The 21,030-nt window shown below is 44.1% G+C and overlaps 1 protein-coding gene across 1 annotated transcript in view; it reads left to right on the forward strand.

Moving 5' to 3' along the window:
• The window catches only part of LOC119809548 (cadherin-6), a 132,737-nt gene that overhangs the window by 71,001 nt on the left and 40,706 nt on the right, over nt 1-21,030 (forward strand). Inside the window, exon 2 of the mRNA XM_038322428.1 lies at nt 3,443-3,810. Within this exon, the coding sequence (XP_038178356.1) occupies nt 3,583-3,810 (228 nt within the window). The 5' untranslated portion in view covers nt 3,443-3,582. The remainder of the gene's footprint in view (nt 1-3,442; nt 3,811-21,030) is intronic.

The following is a 21,030-nucleotide window of genomic DNA, read 5'->3' on the forward strand; positions in this document are numbered from 1 at the left end:
TCTACTCTTGAATTTTGAAAGAATTCTGGCTTGCTTGGAGGTGTTTTCTGGACAATGGAAAGACATTTAGTCCTAAGAGGAACGTGACCACCTTCAAACTCTTCCAGTGTGGATATATTTGGATCTGAGGCTGCAATGCAAATGGCATTAACAAAAATAATAGTAGTATTTAGCAATACACTTTTAAGTGTCAGGCACCACTTCAGGTTCTTTGCACGCAATGACTCGTTTGCTCCTCAAACTGCCCCTCTGTGGAGCAGATGCTAAAATAACCCCAAGAACAAAAGAAAAAACGGGGGGGGTCAAATGGAATTACGCCTAACTTTTCCAAATTCGTAGAGATTAATTTACATGGAAATATACACTTCTAAAACACTGACGTCAAGCAGGAGCAGATCGTTGTCATTCTGGTTTGCAGAGTGAGTTTTTCATTAGGTCTCCGCCTGTCAGATGGATCCAAGAACTGGATTAAAACGATACCAACATCACAGCGAACATGGAAACTGCTTAAATTTGCATCACTTTAAAAGCTCGTTCCTAACTAAGGGGGAAAAATGAAATGCTTGACATTTTGGTATCTGTGGTATTAAAAAAGAACTAATATTTAATATTCAAGTGGCAACAGCTTGTAGAGTTTGCATACAACGCCCACAGGGATCGATTTTTCTTTAAAATGGTCTTTAGGAGCCGGCTTTTCGGGAGCTGACACCTCCTTTCTCTGCAGCCCCCTCCCCTGCCAGCGCCACGGGGCACACGCAGAGCAGAGCAGCAGACATGTAATTCCTCACTGCAGGGTTCGTCTCTGCAAAGAATGGCGAATGTGGGAAATTAAGAAAAATATAATTTTCACTGAATCAACCTTAGTGTAATCTCTCTTTCTAAAAATGAATAAGTGTCTCTGGGGAGCTTTTCTCCACATGTTCTCTGGGTCCCTTCCCTATTCCCACCAACAAGGGAGGGAGGAGTCATCCCCACCTAACAGCGCACGCCGGTCACCTCGCACCTGTGCCCAGGCTGAGGCCCAGAGAGTACTGAGGCCTGGCATTTCTCCAGCTTGACTGATAGTCACAGCGCAAACCCTGTCACCTGTGGATCTTTCAACTTCCCCAGCCTGCTGTCAGGAAGATGCATAATAATCGAATAAAATTTTGAAAGTGCTGAAGATGATGGAATATTTCACCTCCCTCCCAATAGGACGCTTTCAGGACCATGGCAAATGTCTATAATTACTCATGGCTGGGAGGAAAAGCAACACCACAAAGTTAAAACCCTTGTCAGCTATATTCATCCCTGTGATAGGATGCTAGGGATCAAGTGGAAACAAAATACTGGACCAATTACCTGTTTGGTTTATCTGTATGGTACAAAGATGATGCTCTCACCCAATGACCATTGTGATGTTCTTGTAGCTATTGGTACATTATTCAAGTAGTATAATATCCAAATAGTATAATAAATGTGTCATCTGTTGGATTCTTTGGATTTTTTTTTTTTTCGGGGAAGGTAGGCCAGACATGGCGGGGCAGAACTGTAATGCCAGCACCCTATGAGGTCGAGGAAGGAGGAGAGTGTGTGGTATGTGTGACGTTAATAACATAAGCCATTGACTCAAACTGGACATCTTTGCCAAGAGTCTGGCTCCAGGAGTTTTTAAATAATAAGTTGTGTCCAGGAAAATTAATATTTGCCATGGACAATAATTACCCACATTGTTTAATAACTGCCTTTTCCAAAAGTCTCACAGTCAGTGGTGGTCCTTGATACTGGGATAGGCTTAGTGTGTTTGGGATAATCAGAAACTATTTGAGGAATTTGATTGCTGGTAACACAAGTGAAATTTAGAGACACAATTCAAGGATTTCCTAAGGAAATTGGAATATTACTTCCTTATCTCTTACGAGTTTATTCTGTGTGATCTGGAAGGTGATCTAACATAGCCATCCTCTTGGTTACACATGAGTGAGTTCACTAAGTAGATCACAAGCAGAAGTAAAACAATAAACAGCAAGTAGAAACAGCAGACAGAGGTCAAAGTGTCATCAAATCAGGAACGCGCAGCAGAGAGGACTAGAGTAGCCTGACAGAGAGAGCAAATGCAAGGCCATCAAATCAGGGTTTATAACATCCAGCAAAAATTGACTGGAGGGGCTGGAGAGATGGCTCAGTGGTTAAGAGCACTGACTGCTCTTCCAGAGGTCCTGAGTTCAATTCCTAGCAACCACATGGTGGCTCACAGCCATCTATAATGAGACCTGGCGCCCCCTTCTGGCTTGCAGGCACACATGGAAGGAATGCTGTACACATAATAAATAAATAAATATTTTTTAAAAATTGACTGGAGACGTTGAGGCAGCCGGCTGGAGTTCCCAATTGAGCTTTCTCCCCATGGATGAGCTTCTCACAGCTCAACGTCCAACTTCTGCTTTCCACTGTTGGCGATTTCCAGGCATGGAGCAGACGATAGTCACCTCAGGTGGAAATGGCTCACCTTGTAGCTGTTCTCTGAGACACAGTGCTTTTTACTCTTGGGCTGTTTTTCTGGTCTCTTTCCTCCCTGTCACAGAGTTAAGGGGGCAGCCTATCCCCAGACAAGGCATCTTCAGTGACAGTCTGAGAAACTAAATTTCTAAAATAAGTTTCTCAGGGAGCTCAAACAACACATGACAATTTGCCAACACAAAGTACATTTCAGGGTTCTTAAATATAAATTCTATATATTTTTTCATAGAGTAAATAGGTCTTATAGTTTGGGGTGGGGTCAAGTTTGCAAAGTTTTTGGATTAAATATAAGCTTGTTAACACTGATAAGTACTTCGGAAACTTCCCTCTGCAAATCTGCATTTTTGAAGAGAAGGCGTCTGGTGTTTTCCAGCCTTATTTGACCCTGCTGGTCCATCATAGCACATCTCCGCAGCCAAGTGTCTGCAGAGTACATTCTGCCTCGCCTCCTGCCTGGCACGTCGCAGGTGCTCGGTGCACTCCAGGGAGATTTCCAAATGATCCACTTTCAATTGAATTTAAATTGTCTGTGGTATTCTTTGCCTTGGACTTGCTCGTGGAGATAAATATGCAAATAGAATCAGAAACACAAGCGTGTCGCTTCTAACGAGATCTCGGCCCACGTATTCCGAAGCAAACGAGTAGTGAAATGATCCATCGTGGTGTGTTGAACTCTAGCGAAGCTATTACTTAAAGTCGGATCCGTAAGAGATATAAAAGGAAAAACAGAAAGAGCATTTCCTGCTGGGCTTGTGCCTCCCTTTCTGCATATCCCATTCTGCGTGCCCAAAAAGACTGCTTTCCTTCTTTCAAAATTGATAGCTAACTTTTTTGTTGTTATTTTGCTATTCAAATTCCTGTGCTCTTTTTTTCCTGCCTATTTGCTCTAACACTGAATTTTAAGCATCTCTAAAACTGCTTGATATGTTATTATTCTTTCCAGATACTTTCTGTGAGCCAAGCAAAGAACATTAAGGAAGAGGGGAGGAATGAGCCTGGATCCAGTGCAGTGAAAAGAGACGCATTAAGGAAAGGGGAACTCGCTACCCAAAGTCCCGTGTGCCTGCCTTGCCATCGATCAGCATGAGAACTTATCCCTACTTCTTGCTGCTCTTTTGGGTTGGCCAGCCCTATCCAACTTCCTCAAGCCCGTTATCTAAAAGGACTAGTGGCTTCCCAGCAAAGAGGAGGGCCCTGGAGCTCTCTGCGAACAGCAGGAATGAGCTGAGCCGTTCGAAAAGGAGCTGGATGTGGAATCAGTTCTTCCTCCTGGAGGAATACACAGGATCCGATTATCAGTACGTGGGCAAGGTAGGATTCCTTTGGGTGCTTTGACAGTCTAAGCTTAAAAGTCCAAAGAAGTTACTGCTAAGAAATAGACAGGAGGGTATAAACTATTCCCCAGTACAGTATGAATTGTTGCTTATCTGGTAAGACTGGTTTTTTTTTTTTCTTCTCGCTTGAGTAGTTGCAGGATGAAAGTGTAGCAAGAAGCTGAGAAATATTAGCAGTGCAACAGAAAGAGAATGCTCAGGTGGAAAACGAACCGCCCACAACCATCCACGGAGGATTATCATAAATCCTTTAATTTTTTACTTAAGCTGGAAAAATGGGGTCCAGCTAGTCTGTAAAGTAGGGTCTATTAAAAATAGAAAGAGAACGACTTTGGTGTAAGGAGAGCAAGTCCTTTTTCTCAATTTGAAAGCAAGCATTCTGAGCCTGAGTCCCTTTAACTACTTCTTAACTCTGTTTCTCCCGGCACCCTTTGCGCTCCGAACAAAAGTCACCTTTTCTCGGCCAAACTGAGCCCCAGAGGTTAGTTATAGAAGTTACTGTTGGTACAAGTGGAACTGGTTAGGCTTATCCAAGATAATTGGCCAGAACCGGGCATCTTAAATTCTTAGGATTTAACTGTATAAGGCTGATGAAAGATTCATGATACACAAAGGTGTTATTTCTAGGTAACGAGGTCCCACCATTGTATTGATTAGGAAGTAGAGCGAGGAGCGAGGTCCTGGAACTCACTCGAAGAGGCAGCATCCTTCAGCTGTCACGATACGTGTCAGCCACTCTTGTCACCAGCTTTCTTGCTGAAGAAAATTTGACCTGGGCAAAGATGTAAAAGACAAGCCAGGGTAGCCAGTACCTAGCCTGTAGATTCTGCATTTCATGAGCTGGGATGGAGAAGAAAGTAATTGTCACACATCTCTTAAACTGAGAATGAACATAAAAAAAAAAATAGATGCTAAAATGCCCTTGCCTATGATTGATTTGGAAACACCTTCGTCAGGGTATCATGCAAATCGCATAAATTGTGCAGGTTCCCAAGGCTGCGTGTTCACATTTTAATCTGTGATCAAATCTCCCCAAATAACTCTGTACAAATATCCTCCCTGAGTATTTACCACTGTAAATGAAGGAGGCTTAAGTTGACGTAGCCAGGCAATGTTCCAGGGCAGTGAATTATTAATGTGGAAGAAAGTAAGAGAGAAAAATACCCAGAGACCCGGTGAACAGCAACAGTGGTGCCCCAAGGATCTTGTCACCAATTTGCTTTGCGACTCACACCTGCTGGGACCACTGAGGGAAGACACTTCCCCTGCTTAGACTTCATTTCCTCTGTGCCACTTGACACCCCTGTGTTAATAGAGTAATAGATTTTTTTTAATCTTTGAAGCACTTTCACAATGCAAATAGCATTATTACCATAGAAGATTAAGTTTTAAAAAGCACTTTGTCAAAATGATTGAAATCCCCTCCCCCCGCTTTCTTTTTCTTCCCAAATACTGATTCTATCTTATTTCAATAATACCACACAGTCCCAGAGTCCAGGACGGTAGCAGCAGCAACGGGATAAAAATGTGCAAGAATGGGTTTTTACGATTATGATTGCGATAGGGGAAAGAAGAGCCATGGAGGAAAGTTGCCAGTTATGGATGTACAGACCCAAAACTGCATCATTAAACTGGCGGTTGCCATGATCGTGGGGGAGGTAAATGAGCCTTCAGGGCTTTGGTATCTTCACCTGGGAAGTACAGGCAGCTGCACACACACACACACACACACACGCACACGCACACACACACACACACGCACACACACGCACACACACACACACACACACACACGCACACACACACACACAAGCTGGAGTTGCAGCGGAACACTAGTGAGATGACCACTATTGGCCAATGCACAGTAAAATTGTTGAGAACCTCACTGGGCATGCCCCACTAATCTATGTATAATGAAGCGAAGTGGAATATTGAGTTTTATAACACCGCTAACAGCACAGAAGCAAAATAAGGTAATTAGCAAATGCCAGTGGCAGGAAAGTATGCCAATTAATGGCGAAACCCCTCCACAACCATGGCGGCTTTCCCCACGTGCATTGCATCTGGATAGTCTATTGGCAGCAAGACACAGCTCCCTTTCTCACCCTCTTTGTCGTCTGCCCTTTTCTGTTGACCCTCCTCCTCCTTGAAGTCATAATACTTGAGGGAATATCAGCTAGAGAGAAAAAAAAAAAGATCAAAAAAGCGCACTGACGTTGCCCTTCCAGCCAGTGCTGCTGCAGGGGATGCAGGAGTCATTCTCAAACTGTTGAGGCGGCAAAGCTTCCCAAATCTGTCTCTGCTGCAATGCGATGCCAACAGACAAATAGCTTTTTATTCTAATTGAAAGTAGAAGAAAACAAGAATAAATTTTACAAGAAGACAGAAGAAAAGCAGGGGAGGTAGCTCAGTGATAGGGTGCTTGTCAAACATGTCAAGGCCCCAGGTTCAATCCCACTCCCCACATTCCAAAATAAAATCTCCAAAAGAAAGAGAAGCAAAAGAAGGGGAGACACATGATGGACCTTCAGTGTGACAACACACGTTGACAACTTTTAACTTCCATTAACTAGGAAGAAAAGACAGACGAGGAGACTATGCCAGACAAATTGTGTCTGGGTACCTTAGAGGAAAAACACTGGACTAAGGCAGGGATTCCAAAGTTCTCTCAGGTCACAGTGCTGTGTCGCAGGCTGGCCTTGGACAGAAACAAGTATCTACTGGTCTCGTGTAGCAAATAGTTGAACTAAAACAACTCAATAAAAGTTTCTCTTCTAACACCTCAGTAACCCTTTGAAGGGATAATACATATAAGTTAACAAAAACTAGTATTTTTTATTTCATCCTTAATCACAGCCACTTACATGGCTTTGAAGACCTCAAACAGATTGGATTTCACCCCCAGCTGCTCTTTCTATCCTGACATTTGAGCTGTAGACACTTCCAGTCTCAACCACTAAGAGGAATCCCAGCCCTCAGTATGACATCATCAAAAGGAATATAGTGCCCCCTTCTGTAAAATCTGTGAACAGCCTTGAGCTAGTAATGGCAAATTGGTGGGCAGAGGTCAGAAGCTGCCATGACATTGTACCATCTCTCCTGCTGAGTGCCCAGCAACACCCAGGTTGCCTCGGTGCAAGCTCTGGGAGTCGCTGACTCTAGTTTAGTTGATGTGTGAACCTACACAACGGCTGTAAGACAACCTTTAATGGTGTCGTCAGTACGGCCGGCAGTAATTCAGAGCCTACCAGAGTTTTGCCTAAAACTAAAGAGATGGATCTGATCTCCATGTGGAAAGACAGAAGAACTTCCTGAGGAAGAGGCGTGAGCTTAAACAAGCAGTACTTAAAGTGGAAGGAAAAGATTTCCCTGTGTGGACATTTGCTTGTATTTGCGTTGATCTGTTCAAAGCGACTCACAGGGACAGTGGGGAAGGAATGAAAATGTGAGGCTGAAGATGGAGAGTGAAGAGGGACAGATATCCAAAGGGGCTGTACCAGCTTGCATTCCCACCAGCAATGCAGGAGTGCTCCCTTTACCCCACAACCGCTCCAGCATAAGCTGTCATCAGTGGTTTTGATCTTGGCCATTCTTACAGGTGTAAGATGGAATCTCAGAGTTGTTTTGGTTTGCATTTCTCTGATGACTAAGGATATTGAACATTTCCTTAAGTGTCTTTCAGCCATTTTAGATTCCTCTGTTGAGAGTTCTCTGTTTAGGTCTGTACCCCATTTTTATTGGATTATTTGTTCTTGTGATGACCAATTTCTTGAGTTCTTTATATATTTTGGAGATCAGCCCTCTGTCTGATGTGGGGTTGGTGAAGATCTTTTCCCATGCTGTAGGGTGTCATTTTGTCTAGTTGACCGTGTTCTTTGCTTTACAGAAGCTTTTCAGTTTCAGAAGGTCCCATTTATTAATTGTTTCTCTCAGTGTCTGTGCTGCTGGGGTTCTATTTAGGGAGAGGTCTTTGGGACACAGAAGATGGCAAGAGCCAGGAAGGAAAGAGACCAGGGCTGAGGCAGCAATGAAGGGAACCATAAGATCTATACTCAGAAGCCAAGGAGCAGCAGAGCAGTGACCTTTGCCGTCTTGCCCTTACGTTCCTCTGCCTTGCACTGTATTCTGTTGCCAGGGAGATTAGCATAAACACAAGAACAAGACAGAGCTGGGATGCACTTAGGGGAAAACCTAAAATCATGGCAGCAGATAGAGCTCGCAGGATATGAAGGAAGAGTCCTGGGTTCAGTAACAATTTGTGAGTTTAAGATGGAAACCTGAATCAGGGTATAAGTAAGACCGATTTGTGGGGGGACAGGGGACAACCTTGAGGTGCTTCAGCAAAGTGGCGTTCATCAGATCTTGTTGGAAAGGCATATTCTCCGGCTTCACCTATTTCTCACTGAGCAGACTCTACAGTTTAAGGAGGTCCCCGGGTGAGCAGTTTGCAGATTAGAAGTTTGAGAACTGCCACTTTTAAAAGATGTTTTGCCTGGGTCTCCACTCCCTGGAGATTCTGAATTAGTTGGGTTTTAATTAAGTACTAATGATTCTGACATGTTGTCAATTTCCGGAACCACAGCCCTAGGGGCTACAACTGTCAGTCACGACAGCGAAAGCCCCCACCCCACACCCTGTTCAGTGGGAAAGTGACATCCACAAAGGGTTAGGGCAAAATAAAGGAGTGAGGCCAGCCAGGCTTTGAGGTTCGGCAAAGCCCCCTTGAGAAGGGTGTCTGAACCCCGTATTCTAGGCAGAGCTGGAGTTAGCGCTCGGGGCAGAGGGAGAGCTACCTGGCTCTCCCACGTAATTGCCTGCAAACACGAAAAGGGCAAAAGTCAGAAGTCCGAAGAATCCGAACTTTAGAGACTCGACAACCGAGATCGCGAAGCGGCGCTGATGACCCAGAAAACACAAAGTGCGTGGGTTTTGTTAGAGGGCCAAGGGAGAGTGTTCGACTTTACTCCGCATCCACTTGTCTGATCTCTAGCTTATGTAAACTTCATAGAAAATGAGGAAGAAAGCCTTTCGATTTTTCCTTCCCCCAAATCCCCGTACCCCTGGGCCAGCTTCACGGAATCTAGCATTTCCTTCTCTGTAGCTGCTATCCACTGGAGATTGTTCCATACGAGAAGAGAATGGGTAGCCATAGTCAGAGGTCAGATTTCGAAGATGGAGGCATCAGTAGTCAAAGATGAATGTTGGGGGGGGGGGGGATTGTTTTGCTCTGTTTTTTATCTCCAAATTTGGCCTACCTTTCTACAAAAGCTTCACACACGTTCCCCACAGCCCGTGGTAAATCTCATTCTCTTGATCTGGACTGTTCTTTGGCCCCTCCACACAACACCCACGAGAGACAGACTGCCAGAAGTGTCTGACGTGGGGCTACTTTCAGCAGCATATCAGGAGGTCTGTGTGTGGAATTTAGTGGGCTGTGTCCATTTAGAAGTATTTTCTGTTGCCTTTTGGGAAATTAGTGGATTTTCTTGGTGGAGGGAGGGGAAAGAGTTCCCAATAACTGATCCGCTGCATATTTTAATATCATGAAATTTTAGGTTCTACTTGAGGCCTTAATGGTCCTGATAGAGCTGTCTCTTGAGTCTTTAAAATTAATGTCTACCCAATTCTAGAAGCCATTCTTCTCCTGGTAATTAGAGAGTGATGTTTTAACAACCCATAAAAATAAACGCCCTCAGCCATACACACCTTTAAAATTAGGGATTGAGCAATTATTTGTTCCTATAATTATGTGGTCCAGAGCTAGTCAACACCCAGCAATATTGTATCGATATTTTAAGGCACCCGTATCTCTCATCCCCATGTTAGTGTCACGTTCAGAGAGAGCCTAGGCTAAAGAGGGAACCTCCTGGCACTAACTCAATAGGCAATTCAGAGCATCGCCCAGCCACTTGTTGCTTCAAATAGCAGCAGTGTCGATCAAAACGAGGCCAGAGCTGGCATTTTCTGAGCATCGCTTTGGCCCAGACTCTCTGCCCAGCACTTTCAGTGTGTTGCTCCTCTGGACCCTCCTGTGTTCTGTCCCCAAGTGAACTCGTGCCAAAGTTGGCTGATGGAATGGCACTGAGAGATGTTGGGGTCTCTAGTGGTTTGGGTTGTAGCAACTCTCACCTCACAAGGGAATTGAGGTCACTCATGGGAAAGGGAGTGAGCCTTCACAAACATAACATGTCCTTCACAAACATGTCCCCGAGCGCCTCCCTCTTCCGCCCACAGCTACTTGTCCCTTTCTCTCTCTGCAGCAAGTCAAAGCCTCACAAGGTCCTCACCAGAGCCATGCAGACTCTCTCGTGGTCTCTTCCTGGTTTTTTTTATCCCGTCTTTCAGGATTAAAAGTCAAATAAACTTCTCTCCATAAATCACCCAGGTTCAGATGTAGTGTGGAGCAGCGGGCAGGGCTGCTTTTCGTCCCGCCCGGCTCCGGCATGGTTAGCTTTACACCCGAAATAACAACACACAAATTGTATTCTTTTAAATACTGCCTGGCCCATTATTTTCAGCCTCTTACTCACATCTTGACTAACCCATATCTAATAATCTATGTAACACCACGAGCGGTGTCTTACCGGGAAATATTCAGCATGTCTGACCTGGTGGCTAGCTTCATCGCATCTCTCCCTGAGGAGAGGCATGGCAGTCTGACTAACTTAGGAGAGGTGTGGCATCTGCCTGAGCCATCTACCTCACTTCCTTCTTCCTGTTCTGTCTACTCCACCCACCTAAGGGCTGGCCAATCAAATGGGCCAAGGCAGTTTCTTTATTGAAATCAGCACAAACAGAAGACTCTCCCACATCATTCAGACATTCTATTACAGCATCCGGAAACAGACGGAGATGGCTGTGCGCGATACACAAATGCCTAGTTACTCTTTACTGTTATTGTTTTACACAGTGGTCAGCGAGGGTCAGAGGAGCCGAGCTATTCAGGCCCCTGTTTCACACTGTTAGGACCGTAGCAGGCAGAACCCACTGTCGGGCCACCAAAGGATTGCGTTAGTCCTTTTTTCCCATATGCCCACAACTTCGCAGGCCTATTTGGAAGCATACATTTAAGCAAATACGACAAGGACAGGCTCTGCGGGAGCCTTGTCAGTTTGGTTGCTCACCTTCCTGGACCTGGAGGGAGTTGGGAGGACCTTGGACTCAACGTAGTGTAGGGAACCCTGATGGCTCTATGGCCTGGAGAGGGAGGGAGTGGAGGTATGGGTGGAGGGGAGGGAAGGGGAGGAGATGGAAATTTTTAATAAAAAAAAATAAACAAACAAAAAAAGCTAATGCAGATCATCGATAAAGTTTCAGCTTCAAATAAAAAAAAGGCTGTAAAATACCATTTTCTTGGCATGATACGGTCTTTGCAATAATGACTTTCACAGAACCTGAAGTTCCCTGATCTAGGCCTGCACAAGACTGAGCATGTTATCAGTCAGTCATTGCTGACTAAAAGACCTGTAGGACCACACTCAACCTTCTTGAACTATCAGTACAGAGATCCTAAGGAGAAGACGGGTTTTTCATCAGTTCTGTACCCATGGATAAAACCACAGCCTCCAATGTGTTGGTGCAAGCACAGCAATAGAAATGGCCCTGTTTAAACAAAATGTGCCAGAAAACAAAGCAGGAAGACATGGATGTGGAGACTTGGGAGCAGCAGCAGTGGTGACGGTGGTGCGGGATGGGAGAGGGTGGAGATGACAGTAAACAAAATTCATTCCACATGCACGAAGTTGTCAATAAACAGTTGATGAGTTATTTTTTTATTTAAAAAAAAATTAAAAAAACAGAACATGGGTACCCCACTGAGAACTAACTGGGTAAGACCCAAGTGTAGAGAGGAGGAATTGCTAGGATTGCTGTAAAGACTAGTTCTCAAAGGATGGTGCGAATCCAAACGTGCAGCTCTCTGTCTTTGCTGTCATTCCCAGCACATGTCAGTGATATTTAAAATAGTCACAGCAGGTCAGCGTTTTACAGTGAGACACAATTAGCGATCTTTCTGGTCACTGTGATTTTTTTTTTCTCAAGGTCTTTCCTTTCCCTTGATAACCTCCACACTTCTCTTCTGGTTCAATGGCCTGTGACAATCTTCTCTCCCTGACTCGGGGCAAGTGCCTTGGGCACAGCTTTCTTCTCCATCATTTAAATTTAATGCTCGGCCATTTCACATTTTTATATTTCAACTCGTTGGTATATTTAAGAGAGTGGCTGCAGACACTCCTTCACTGATTGGTCTTCAGCAAGGTCCATGCGGTCACATCCCAGCTGCCGGAATTGGCAGTCATCTGCGTTTTGTTTCCACCGTCCAGAAGCTGATTTCACATTAGTAATAAAATTTTTGAAAAGCTTCAATCTGCGATCCGACTCTGAGAAGCTGTCCTGTGTGGCCGCAGTCCTCCCTCTGACTTTTAGACTCTCCTCTGTGCTTGGCAGCTCAAGTAGAGAGCAGAAACATTTCAGTCTCTGACCTTGACCATGAACCGAAAGGCAACTAACCATTGAGCTGTGCTGGCTGCAGAGTGAGCCGAGCAACATACAGAAAGCAAATGGAGATGCAATCCCCAAACCTCCAACTTCCATTCCATTAGGATGGGGACGCCTAGAGCTCCCTGTGTGAAGTCAGTTTGCTGTTCAAAAGGAAGGGATCAGGGAGAATAAAAAAGAGTTAAGAGTTAAGAGTTCAGATCCCGTCTGCTATAGTTATTTTGCCTCTGTGGTACACAAGCAAAACGGGGCAGTCATAGGCACCCCCAAGCTCATCAAACAAGTCCTCTGCTCTCTCTTTGTAAACACTGCAAAGTGTGTCTTTATTTGTTGCCTTAACTTGGTACCATTATTACAACATGAAAGTACTTGGTTTGCGTCTGAGTTCCGTATATGCCACACCACGGGTTCTCTGCACTGGATGCAATTATCGGGACACAGAATGCCAACAGCTCAGCTTACATTTCTTTTCACGTCGAAACTCCTACTTATGATTTTGAGTGAGTTTCACTGCAAAACTCAAATAATAAGTTCCTAGTGTAATCAATTGTCAATGTGTTCTCAAACAACTGGTTAGTTCCACTGGTTTCCTTCTCTTCCATTGACAGCAAGAGCTGAGGGTGTGCTCTGATCAAATGTATTCTGTCAGAACCGTAAATTGAGAGAACCGTCAGCTCTCTAGTCAAAGGTATACTCCAACCACCATTTACCAAAAAGTAAACAAGCAGGTTTAGGTGAGGGGTCCGTTCTGATGACTTTCTCCAGGACAGGTCATGCTGAGACTTCAGTGTGCCACCATAACTTTAAAGAGGATGATTTTGGGGTAAGTGTGTATCCCTATAACAGGCCTATTTTCAAACTTCATCCTCATGTAAGGTTACATATTGTTGCTAACCAAAGTGAAGTGAAGTATAACCCTCATGGACATAGTAAAGGTTTCAGAGTTACTTCAAAACTTCATCAGGCACCAAAGAAGTTAAAAATGAAATACAGATGTTATCATAAGAGAATAAGAAACATTTTAAGTTGCCACTATCTTGTTTATTTATTTTTATTTAATTTTTATGTGTATGGTATTTTGCCAGCATGTATGTCTGTGTGCATGTTGTACCTGTGGTAGCCAAAAGAGGGCATCAGGTCCCCCAAATCTGAAGTCACAAATAGTTGTGAGCCACCATATAGGTACTGGGAATTGAACACAGGTCTTCTGCAAGAGTAGCCAGTGCTCTTATACGCCGAGCCATCTCTCCAACCCCTTAATTGCCACTGTTGACAAAAAGCAAAAGTAACAGATTTTCTCATAGCTCAAAGGGAATCAAATTAATAACTATAGACTGGAATATGGGGGAAATTATATATTAAAAAACTTTTTTCACAGGGAATATACAGGTTCTTTAAGTCATATTTTGATGTGTGTGTAAAGAGAGAGAAAGCTTTAAGAAGATTAAAATATGTGTATGTGTGAGGTGTATCAAGTATTGTAGGTGAGTTGATGTCTTTCAAATAACTTGAAAACATAATTGTGAGTATGGCAAAAAAAAAAAAAAAACCAAAATGCCACTTTAGATGCAGGATTTAATGCTGACCCTCCTGCCACACGCACATACACATACCTCAATAGAAGAAAAAAAGGAAAAGGGGATATTGATTAGAGGTAAGGAAGCAGTTGAAAAAAGATAAACTCCACTGCAGCCTTTTAAAAATAAAGCTGAGGAGAAAACCCTTGCGCTCATTCAGTTCCAGTCATTCACTAGAGGGTGTGCATTGATAATGTACTCTGTGGTTGAGCCCAGCCACATCACCGACTATGTGTGCAATACAGGGCATATTTAACCTCTTTCTGGTCCCTTGTTCTCTCAACAGCTAAATGACAGGAGTAACAAAATTAGTGCAGTGAAGATTAAATAAATTTAGTACAGAGAGGCTTAGAAAGGACTGGGCACGTCCTACTTACTAAAGGGACTTCATGGGAGATCAATATGCCCACCATCTAAGAACAAGAAAAACAACAAAAGAGCAACAAAGGTCATGATGCCCGGGGTTGTCCTGTGAGGTCAAATAGCGTGGGCCAGAAGCTGCTCCCACAGCAGCAAGGCAATAGAGACGCAACTTACCAGCAGCAATCCAGAGTGCTAAGAATGTATCAATAGGAAGGTGTTCAAGGAATGTTTTGCCTGAGGAGATTTAAATAAACTTATACTCTGACCTTATAGGGAACCAACACCAAGCCACAGTATGATCCCACCAAAGAGTAACATGGAGAAACGAGTTTAGTGAGCACACCTTCAGAGGATGGATGAAGGGTTGCTTACAGGAGAGTGAGTGACCCCCAAAACACCACAGAAGAGTCTGACCACAGTGGGGTTCACTTTGTAGACCCTGACCCATAAGAGTATTTATAATTTGATTTTAAAACCATCAGTTCACACTATCATTTTGAATTTCCATGATTTCAGTTGTCATGAAATGTTAAAACACACCCAGACCTTCCTTCTTTCTACTGTCAACGATTTAAGACATCTGACCTCTCAAAAATGATTTCCATTATTATGGAGCATAATAATCTAAGTTAAGTTTTTATATATTATAATCTACTTATTATTGAACTGAAGTTCTATTGTGAAAACTTAGTGTCGATTTAATCTTTTAATTATCTGGATGTTTCACCTTCTCAAGAGCGAAATAGTTGATGCCTGGTGTAAGACGAACTTTGACCTTACATTTATGGAGTAGTGTTCCCTACTCAGTCACAGGCTGCCCTTTCAATTTTCTTTCACATATTGAGTTTGTACTTTTGAAACTTAAATCTTTGTAAACTCTGCAAAACCTCAGACTTAATAGCTTATTAATTTTTCTGTTCCCAATGGTGCCTGGCACAGATCTGTGCATCGGAGAAAGCCAAATATTAGTTGAATTAAACTACGATGTCGCCCAAAGATAAAAATCTTCTTTGTTATCTCATTACTGCCTCCCATAGGTTTAGTGCTTCTCTTAAATGTACTTATTCTTTTGGTGCATTATGGTTAGAATTTTAATTTTTTAGTTTAAAAACAAAACTGCCTCCCAATTTTCCAAGCTTTAGTGAAGTCTAATTAACAAATACAAATTGTATAGAGGAGCTAAGGTTATTGTGCAGGGGTAAAACACTTGCCATGCATGTAAAGGGGTGTGATTTCAGATCCCCAGGACTCCAAGTGGAGTAGTGCGTGTCTCTAATGCCAGTGCTCCTACAGAAAAGGAAAGCAGGAACAGGGGATTCTCTGAAGGTCACAGGCCAGCTAGCCTGGCACACTCAGTAACAAACAAGAGATGCTGTCTTAAATACAGTCAACTGAGGGTGCCCTCTGACCTCCACATGTGTACCACAGCATGCACACATACACACACACACACACACACACACACACACACACACATACACACACACACACACACACCCCAAATCACACTTACAGAATAGATGTGCTCTAAGGGAATACAATAGGGAGTTCTGATGTATGTATTCACTGAAATGGCTGCCATAGCCAAGCTAGTTAACATGGTCATTACTTCCCATAGTTTCCATCTGTGTGCGTGAACAGAGATTATTTCCCATCCACTCACTGACCTGCTGATGTGAAGTACATGGCACGGTATAAGTAACAATTGACATGATGCTAGACTTTTGCTCTCATGCCTCCCGGTTCACGGCGCTGAGCCCAAGGCGATACTGTTTTGTGTTATTCGGTTGGCAGCTGACTAAATTATTTTGAAGTCTGAGGAAGTATTAGATAATAAATATATAAACCAAATTTTTTATGAGGGTCTTTGTATGGAAACTACCTCTGCGTAGTTCACATCGGAATAGTACAGATATTTTACGATACCACTGGAGAAAACCCGAACTCCCTCTGTGTAAACCAGGACAACCCAAAGCAGCAGGGTTAGACGTGCATACACAAGATAAATAAGGAAAGAGTATACCACAAGTAATACTGCGTCATAAAAGCCAGCTCCTTTAAGACTCACAAATAAAAGTCAGACAATATTTAGGGTTTTGGTAGAGGAAAGTTGGAAACAAAACCAGAGAAAGTCAGAGTTGACCAATAGGAATAAAATTTCTTGTTCTTAAAATTCTTAAGAAGCAAGCTAGGGAGATGCCTTAGTAAGTAAAGTGTTTGCCGTGCATGCTTGAGAGCTTGAGTTTGATCCCCTGGGGCCCATAACAAAAAAGATAAGGGAAAAGCAAGCCAAGCAGAGTGGTACCTACTGGTCATCCCCACTCTGGGAAGACATAGACAGGTGGATCCTTAAGACTTACTGGCCAGCCAGTTTCATGAGAAATTCTGTCTCAAAAACAGAAGGCGGAGCTAGGCTCAGTGTGTAAGAGCCCTTTCTGCATAAACATGATGACCTCCATCCAGATCCCAGCACCCACATGAAAGCCAGGCATAGCCACATGACTGTAACCCGTGTTGGGAGGGGTCAGAGACTTGTGGATTATCTTGAGTTTCCTGTCCAGCCAGGTAGAGCCAGGTTCACTGAGAGACCCCCATCTCAAGGCCATAGAGAAGGTGGGAAGTTATAGAGCAGAATACTAGTCGCCATAATCATGTGCATGCACACACACACAAAGAGACAGAGACAGAGAGAGAGAGAGAGAGAGAGAGAGAGAGAGAGAGAGAGAGAGAGAGAGATCCCAGGGAATGACACTCAAGATTATCCTATGACTTCCACATGCACAAACATACCCACACACATGCACTTGCCTACACACATGCACGTACACAGAATCCTAAGGCACTACCATGTGCAGACAATTCAAAAGACATCGCCAGAGAACTCATGTAGGACCTGAGACTGCTGATGGCAATTATTTCACAAAAAAATGCCAGTTATGGAAAGCAGTGTGATGTCAACAATGTCAGCTATGGATTGCAGGGACAGAAAATGTCTACATGATTATTACCAACTACATCTTGTAACCAATATATTTAGAGTTCTCACAGGAAAAAAAAATCACTGTTTCCAGGTAGCCACATTTTAAATCATTCCTCCACTTGTGAGTACAATTACAAGAGAACAGGAAGGAAGATGTGCAAAATGTCTTGCCTTAAAATACAGTGATTTAAAGCATTAACATAACATCATGTATTATAAAACAAAAGGACCTGGCTCACTTCCTTGCTTAAGATAGCCGCAGGTTAGGTTGGTTTGGTTTGGCTTGGCTTGGTTTTTTGGTTTGGCACTGATGAAAGAGGTGGTGGAGGCAGTAGGGGTAATGGTGGCCATGGCAGTGGCAGAGATGAGAAACAATAAATTATATATCCGGTAGAAAGCTCCTCCCACCCTCAGAAGCCAGATAAAGCAAGCCACTCTTACCATGCTTGCATCTTGCATTTTCTAGCTATTCTCCCAACTGTTCAATATATAAAAGGGGAAAGGGACTAGCTATTCACATTGGATTAAAGCTATGATCTTCGTGGTTACCTCTGCCTTTCGCAGTAAAAGAGCTTTTTAAATCAAACCAAGAAAATTAAATGATGTCAGCAAACTGGAGTGGCAGCACTTTCTTCGCTTTTAGCCTTGTCAAGGGTCTAGCTATTACTTGCTTGAGTTGTAAAATGGTGATGTGACAGCCATAGTTTTGACTGCAGTGCAAACCGCCAGGTAACACCTGATGAAGCGGCAGGCGCTGGACAGAAAGCCCCAGGAAAGAGAACGCAGCAGAAGAGAGGTTATCCCCTGACAGGTCAGGAGGCAACAGGACTGTTTTCTGAGCAGAGCTTCCTTGCAGGAAAATTGCAGCAAGATGAGGAACAGGGAAAATAGTTCCCCTCATGGTGCAAGGCTCAGAAGTTTGTGAACTACTCTCATGTGTGTGAGCGTTCCTCAAGTGCCTCACGTCAAGACTCAGTTGAGAAAGACTCGGCCCTTTCACATGTGAGGAGCTGGGATCTTCACCAGAGGTTGTCACCAACAGAACAGTGACACTGGAGCCAGAATCCAGGTGTAATCACAGAACCAAATATAATACTCTCTGCCTATTTCATATGGTTGAGAAGATGGTAGCGTAGTAAAGACTATTGTTGAAGTGTGGCAAACAAAGCAACAGCACAAAGGTTGAGAAGCTGAAAAAAAGCATTCACATTCAGGCCACCAGCAACTCAGGAGACCTGGCAGTGCGGCCATAGATAGTGTGACCATCAGACAATGTGGCCATCAGTCAGCGTGGCCATCAGACAGCGTGGCCATCAGTCAGACAGCGTGGCCATCAGTCAGCGTGGCCATCAGTCAGACAGCGTGGCCATCAGACAGCGTGGCTATCAGTCAGACAGTGTGGCCATCAGACAGCGTGGCCATCAGTCAGCATGGCCATTAGACAGTGTGGCAATCAGTCAGCGTGGCCATCAGTCAGCGTGGCCATCAGACAGCGTGGCCATCAGACAGTGTGGCCATCAGTCAGTGTGGTCATCAGACAGCGTGGCCATCAGTCAGACAGTGTGGCCATCAGACAGCGTGGTCATCAGACAGTGTGGCCATGAGTCAGACAGCGTGGCCATCAGACAGCGTGGCCATCAGTCAGCATGGCCATCAGACAGCGTGGCCATCAGTCAGACAGTGTGGCAATCAGTCAGCGTGGCCATCAGTCAGCGTGGCCATCAGACAGCGTGGCCATCAGACAGTGTGGCCATCAGTCAGTGTGGTCATCAGACAGCGTGGCCATCAGTCAGACAGTGTGGCCATCAGACAGCGTGGTCATCAGACAGTGTGGCCATGAGTCAGACAGCGTGGCCATCAGACAGCGTGGCCATCAGTCAGCATGGCCATCAGTCAGCATGGCCATCAGACAGCGTGGCCATCAGTCAGACAGTGTGGCAATCAGTCAGCATGGGCATCAGTCAACGTGGCCATCAGACAGCATGGCCATCAGACAGTGTGGCCATCAGTCAGCGTGGCCATCAGACAGTGTGGCCATCAGTTAGACAGTGTGGCCATCAGTCAGCATGGCCATCAGACAGTACCAGTCATCCTTCACTGATCTTTCATAGTTAGTTCCCTTGGAAGGGGCAGGGCTCAGAGCTTGTTCCAAAGCAAGGAAATCTAAGAAGCTCAGAATCTTTCTTCCTAGGACTGTCCCCCACGTTACCTCCTTGACTGTACAAGCAGGTTGTGAAATTCAATTTAAACAGCATTTATTGAGCACATTCAGGATGCTTGAGAGCTATGAATTTGAGGAGGAAATGATCCCTCCCTCCGGCAAACTACTGCTTTTATAAAGATGGAGCTTTAGTGTTTTAGGTGCTAAACCAGGGTCCACAAAGAATATAATATCCAACTTATTTTGTGCCTTTCAAGAACAATACATTTGGGGGAGAGTCCATTAGTTTCAAATGTCTGTATTTTATCTATTTATGTTTTCCTATAAGACATGTATGTCAGAGAGAAGGACAAATAGAGGGCAATGTGAATGAGTGTGTGTGTGTGTATGTGTGTATGTGTGTGTGAGTGTGTGTATGTATGTGTGTGTGTATGTATGTGTGAATGTGTGTGTGTGTGTGTGTGTGTGTGTGTGTGTGTCCTCAGATTTGGCAAATGGCTGAAGAGATTATACTCTGAGGCCAAAAGATAGGATTAGAGTTGGTGAGGTACAGTGCCTTAGTAAATCAATTTTTGACTGGGTATCTGGCTCGCAGCATGATTTACCACTGGCTTTTGAAAATGAAAATGTTAGACTAAGCAGGAGCTGAGACTAATGTCGCAGTCTGCCAAGACAAGAAAGACCTTGACTTCAGGAACCGAGCAAAAAGCAATAAACAATGCCTTTTTTGGGAAATAACTTCATGTGGTTAATAAACCAAGCAGGCATTTGTTTAATTGATAAATCCCAAATGAACAATAACATCTATTACAGTTTGTATCATTTATGCCAATAAAATTTACAAATCACTTAGCCTGGGGCCTGAAATATTAAATGAATCCAGAATGTATGCAGTCATTGTGGGTGCTGCTTTGGCAATACGGCCTAATGAAAGCAAGCATAGACTTTGGAGCCAGGCACACATGCCTTGGTAACATTTCTGGCTCTTCCTGTAACTTGAAGTGGATCACTTAACCCCGCTGACCTCAGTTACCAATTCTGGGCAAAAAAAAATGAGAAAGAGAGTAAAAACTAAAGGTTACCTTCTAGAAGCACTGCAGGATTTAAATGATGTAACACCCGGAGGGTTCGTGCCGTGCCTGAAACGTGGCAAGCGTTCAGTGAGGGCTAGGCTTCCACCTTCTCATTAGGATGCTTAAAAGACTATGTATGGTTTAGTTCACCATGAACTCCAAAAACAGGGGATTCTTTTCTTGGTCTCTATTGTTGCTGTTACAAACCACCATAAGTGTAGTGCCTCTGAGCTGTGCGGAGGTGCCACCTTGCAGCCTTAGGGTTCAGATGTCTGGAATGGGTGTGTCTGGACTAAAGTAGCGATGGCTCAAAGCTGATCCTCGGGAGATAAAAATGGTAGCTCCTATCTGTAATCTCAGCACTCAGTAAACTACAGCAGGAGGATTGCCATGATTTAGAGGCCAGCCTGGGCTATACAGTGGGTTCTCAGTCAGCCTAGGACCCTTCTGGAGGGTCCGGGAGAGACTATCTTCCTGCCACCTCTGCGGGAGAGACTCTATCTTCCTGCCACCTCTGCACCTTGAATTGGCATAGTTAGCATCTCCA

Source organism: Arvicola amphibius, chromosome 3 (genome assembly GCF_903992535.2).
Source record: "Arvicola amphibius chromosome 3, mArvAmp1.2, whole genome shotgun sequence".
NCBI classification, from domain to species: Eukaryota; Metazoa; Chordata; class Mammalia; order Rodentia; family Cricetidae; genus Arvicola; species Arvicola amphibius.